Source organism: Orbicella faveolata, unplaced genomic scaffold (assembly GCF_042242905.1).
Source record: "Orbicella faveolata isolate gen_17 unplaced genomic scaffold, um_ofav_v1 contig_13, whole genome shotgun sequence".
NCBI classification, from domain to species: domain Eukaryota; kingdom Metazoa; phylum Cnidaria; class Anthozoa; order Scleractinia; family Merulinidae; genus Orbicella; species Orbicella faveolata.
In genome coordinates, this window is record NW_028301540.1 from 24,652,501 (window position 1) to 24,657,381 (window position 4,881).

The window sequence follows — 4,881 nt, forward strand, 5'->3', positions numbered from 1 at the left end:
GAGCGGATGGGCGGACGGACGAATGAACGAATCAACGGACAAACAAACGAATTAAATATACTTGAAACTACGAAACTTTAATCTTTAAGCTTCTAAGCATAGCAACCAAACACTTGTTATTTTTGTTAGGACGGTCAGACCGTACCTCTGTCGCCGATCAAAGCTGCTGCACAAGAGAGGATCGTTCGTCAAAACACAGAGCTGGCAGAATTTGTGAACAAGTTGAACGAAGAGAAAAAGGAATTGAGGAACGCTTTAGCTAATCTGGAGGAACAAATCGCACAATACAGGCAACGAGAGAGAGCAAACCAACAGGTAACAGTGTTTCAATAATTTTTCCATTTATCTGCGTATAAAATAACTCAAAAAATTGGTGACATCAAGATTTATTGTTTTAGAACTCACGTCAGACAAAGGAGCATGTCGAGTCTGTACTGAACGCTGAACGTGAAAAGTGGGCTCAGGAAAAAGCTCGATCCCAGCAGGCCTTGAGGTCAGCTGAAGCAGAGCTGGCTCGTCTCAGGGAAGAAGCCAGCAAAGACGCTGTTCCGCACATACCAGTCAGCGGTCATGAATCAGACACGGAGGAGATCACGTGGCCACGTGCTAAGGTGGGTTCACTGTATCATGAATAGACCAATTTCGATATATTAAAATTCAGCCTAAGACAATCGACCTCCAGAACGAGGCTCCGGGGAATAACTACAGAGTTTGTAGGGTTTATTCCCCGGAGCCTCGTGCTGAGGTCTATTGTTTTAGGCTGAATTTTAATATATCGAAACTGGGCCATTGTTTCTACTGTGTATACGAACTATGTGATTGTGGTTTGAGAGTGAGGTTCTAGCAAATAAAAGTTGATGTCTTATTTAGTCTTGGCCAAAGATGAAATACTGTACGTTGTTTTCAAGTACATGGTATATCGAATATTATTAAAAACTGGATAATGCAATTCGGGAGTTTTCATTGGCTTAACCATTATGGGTTATGAGCCATCATACCATGTTCCACAAATATGGTAAGCGTATGCGGTTTTTTTTCTTTTTTTTTTTTTTACCTTTCTGGCGCGTTTTTTTTTTTTTTTTTGTGTGTGTGTGTGTGTGTGTGTGTGTGTGTGTGTGTGTGTGTGTGTGTGTGTGTGTGTGTGTGTGTGTGTGTGTGTGTTTATTCTCTATTTTGGGGCGTTTTTAATAAAACAATTATTCCACTCCCGCTTGTTAGATATGAGATGATTATATCCAACTTGGCGCTACGCGCCTCGATGGCTATCCACCATCTCATATCCAACAAGCGGGAGTGGAATAATTGTTAACTATCTCACAGGTGGCTTGATCTTTTTCTTAGTGTATATGCAAACAAGTCAAACTTCTGGTGAAAACACTTTGAATTAGACGTAGCATCTTGCATTCATTCGATGATCGTGCCAAGTGACGATGAACGCTTGAAACGAATCAGATGTCTCATGCAATGTAGTACAACTTTTGTTTGTGGTGTTGTCTGCGGTCAGTGTTGTTTCATGTTGAAATGCCTCGTTAACCTCGCGTCACGAGGTTGCACATGAACATACGCATTATTTCAGTTTAAAGTGTATTTGCATCAATGTCGCGATGTTAGTCTTTCTGCAAATGCATTTCATTTTATTAAGAATTACATTGGTTCAGTGGAGCTTCTACTGTTGTGTTGTCACTTACCCTTGTTTCTCGTTCCGCTTTAGATTCTAAAGCTCTATAAACGCTTCATCAAGGCCGAAAGTTTCAGGAAAGCGCTTGTCTATCAGAAGAGGTACCTTCTGCTGTTACTGGGCGGCTTCCAAGACTGCGAGTCAACAACTCTCGCAATGATTTCTCAGATGGGTGCTTTTCCCGCTAACCCAGACCGCTCCTTCAGACGAACGGCTGTAAGCAGATTTCGCACTGCTGCGCGCGCTGTCCTCGCCATCCAGCGCATGAACTTTTTGGTGAAGAAATCAAAACGCGTTTCTATCTCGGGATCGCGCGACAATACGAGTCGATCGCGCGTTCTCAACGGTGATGTCAACGGTCACGAACACACTGTTTACCAGGCTACCGCAAATACGTACACACCTCGGTCGACTCAGGACAGGCCCAGCAATGTTAGCGGTACCAATGTTGTGCCAACGTTAAATTTACATGAGCCCAGTGCTGGTCCCATGTACACGGATAGATACTCGCCAAGGAGTGACCGAAGAACTTACGAGAAATATCACACCGCTATTAATGGAGACACGGACTTTAGAAGTCGTTCCGTTAGACCTGCAACTGCTTCGTCGAGTGAGAGGTTCAGTCGACGAGAAGACAAACCTATTGTTGACGATCCTTTGTCGCAGCGAAGTCACGTTCCGTCTTCAAGTAGGTCACCTAGAACTTTCTCTCCAACATCCTGGTCGGATACTCGGACAACGTCGGTTCCACTCGCCCGAGAACCGACGGGTACCGATTATCCCCCGACTTTAAAATCGCCACCCGTTCGGGACACTGGCACCACACGACGGGAATACGGTGATCGCGATCGGTTTGATCCAACACCTCGACACTCTTCGCCCTATCGTCGGGAGCGATCGATTTCTCCCGACGGTTACCGTCATAGCGGTCGGCCACTGTCACCATCAGGGACATCTTCAGTGGGATCGGCTCACAATGGAAGTGAAAGCGGTGATCACTCACTGAATTTGTACATCCACAGACTGGAGTCTTTACAGAATAGACTGGGAGCTTTTAATAGAGGTAAGACTTCTTTAGATGTATGTTTTATCTGTTGTGGTAATTTTACGCGTTCTTCGTCTTGTTGATGAGGTGCGGTAGGTGGCGTAAAGCTGCGTTCAAGGGACTGCATTGCGGAGGCTGCGTGATGAGTCAAAGAATGTCAGCGTAGGCTAGACAACATCTTACACGAGTTGTTAGATAACCGGAAGTGATCTAAATATAACTTAAGAGGGATAACTTTGGTAATAAAACCTGCATGAGGGATTAACTCCCTCACCCCTCATCATCTCTTGAAGTTAGTTATGTGAAACGCTTGTTCGTACATCATTTTTGGGTTTCTATCAAGATTCTTCCTTACCATATGGAGGCTGCCTGGCCGAGTCGTTGGGGCGCAGGACTTGAATTCTGGAGGTCTTGCGTTCAGGTCCCGTTCTGACCACTAAGTGGTGTTGTTTTGCGTTACACACGGGTTCAACTTCTTGGCTACGCTTGTAAGTAGCCAACTGGTTCGCCTCGTGTCAGTGTTAACCTGGTTATGTTTGATTTGTAATATTTCTTATTAAATGTTCCACACCAGTACTGAATCGCTTACCGAGGCTAAACAAATGTCAATGTTTTCTTTTTCAAGGTGGCACGGCAAGTTCCTTTCCAAAAAGCAGACGATATTGATGACAGTTTGATAGAGTATGATTATCCACTCACAGAAAAAGTCGAATTCTTCAAGTTCAATAAAGTATTAAGATAATCACGATAGTGGTGCTTCCTTCGTTCTGCATTAGCTCCAGCATATGTTTCAAAACGTTTCTTCTTCCTTTCGAACTTTGCATGCAGTCGCTACTACAACGCGCTTAAAGATAATCATTAAAAGTAGACGCCAGGCTAACTTGTTGTTGAATTAAAAGAAAACTTATAAATGAGTGCGGTTTTCATTCGTTCGTCTTCGCCCTTAACTCAAATGTTTGAGTTTTGCGTGCTAATTTAAAGAGAAATATAGCATAAATGAAAACGTTTTATAGAAAAACAAGAGATTATAACTTAGAGGTGGTGGATTCATGGAGCCGAAGTGAATCTTCTAAAACCTATTTTTAGAGCCTTGCTTAAGAGTCTGTTGTCGATGATTTTACAACATGGTAACATAGTGGGGACTTAGAGGAAAAACAAGTAATGTGTTTTGAAATCGTTGCTCACTAGAATTTTTATCTCTTGTGAAGGAATGTATTGTAACTTTGATTTCGAAATAGATTTTATGTGATTCACTGCGGAACAGAATAGGGAAAATTGTTTCTCTGAATCAGCCTCTCTTCATAAAACTTATTGGTATAAGCTTGTTTGATCGAAGTATTTATCGAAACAGAGAGATATTTAATACTTTGACTTATTTATGTAGAAATTTATTATATACATGTATAGGAAAGTTAGGACATATTTTCTTCAGCTTTGTGCTTTTTTTTTTGTTTTTTTTGTTTATAGTCATGTTATTTTTGTTACATTTGATAAATTTTGTAGTGTATACGATATTTTTGTACGCTATTTGTAAGTCATCCAGCGATTTGTAATCGACTTGTGAACATTAAATAAGGTGACATCAACCAGATATAAATATATATATGACATGCTTTGAAAACTAAGTGTTTGTCTTTTTTGTGTCTACTGCACTGCTCTGTGTTCATGCCCATGGAGAAGAAATTATGTTTATCGTGGAATTCAAAGCGAAGTTGAGGGGACTACATATTATAGTAACAGCGATGTTTCTCGAAAATTACGGAACTGAAAGGTGCTGAAGGTTCATCCCGTCCATGAATGTCACAGAAAGTCTCACCTCAGTCACCCAACCGTCCTCATGTTACAAGTAAAATTATGGGGTTGTGGAAAGTACGTTGTTGGTAGAACTACTCTCCATCCAGGAGTTTTTACCGGTGAAATATGTAAGGACAGAGGGCTACAAGAAATAACCGTAGCCTGTTACGGAGTCAAAACGCTAAATGGGCTTTTAACATAGCAATCAGAGCTGCGCAATCAAATTTAGTATAATTAAGCGTGAACCATTATCCATTATAAAATATTTACGATAGTACGCGTGCTCTCGTTGATCGATAGGTTTTTTTTTTTTTTTTATGAGAGCTGTAAACATGGTTTTCGAAATATTTTTCAAAAATATTTT

At 41.3% G+C, this 4,881-nt stretch overlaps 1 protein-coding gene across 1 annotated transcript in view; it reads left to right on the top strand.

Moving 5' to 3' along the window:
- LOC110060133 (uncharacterized) overlaps window positions 1-4,348 on the top strand; it is a 54,463-nt gene extending 50,115 nt beyond the window's left edge. Inside the window, exons 41-44 of the mRNA XM_089285931.1 lie at window positions 130-315; window positions 399-611; window positions 1,712-2,741; window positions 3,349-4,348. Coding sequence (XP_089142057.1) covers window positions 130-315; window positions 399-611; window positions 1,712-2,741; window positions 3,349-3,389 — 1,470 coding nt within the window. The 3' untranslated portion in view covers window positions 3,390-4,348. The remainder of the gene's footprint in view (window positions 1-129; window positions 316-398; window positions 612-1,711; window positions 2,742-3,348) is intronic.
- The last annotated feature ends 533 nt before the right edge of the window (window positions 4,349-4,881 follow it).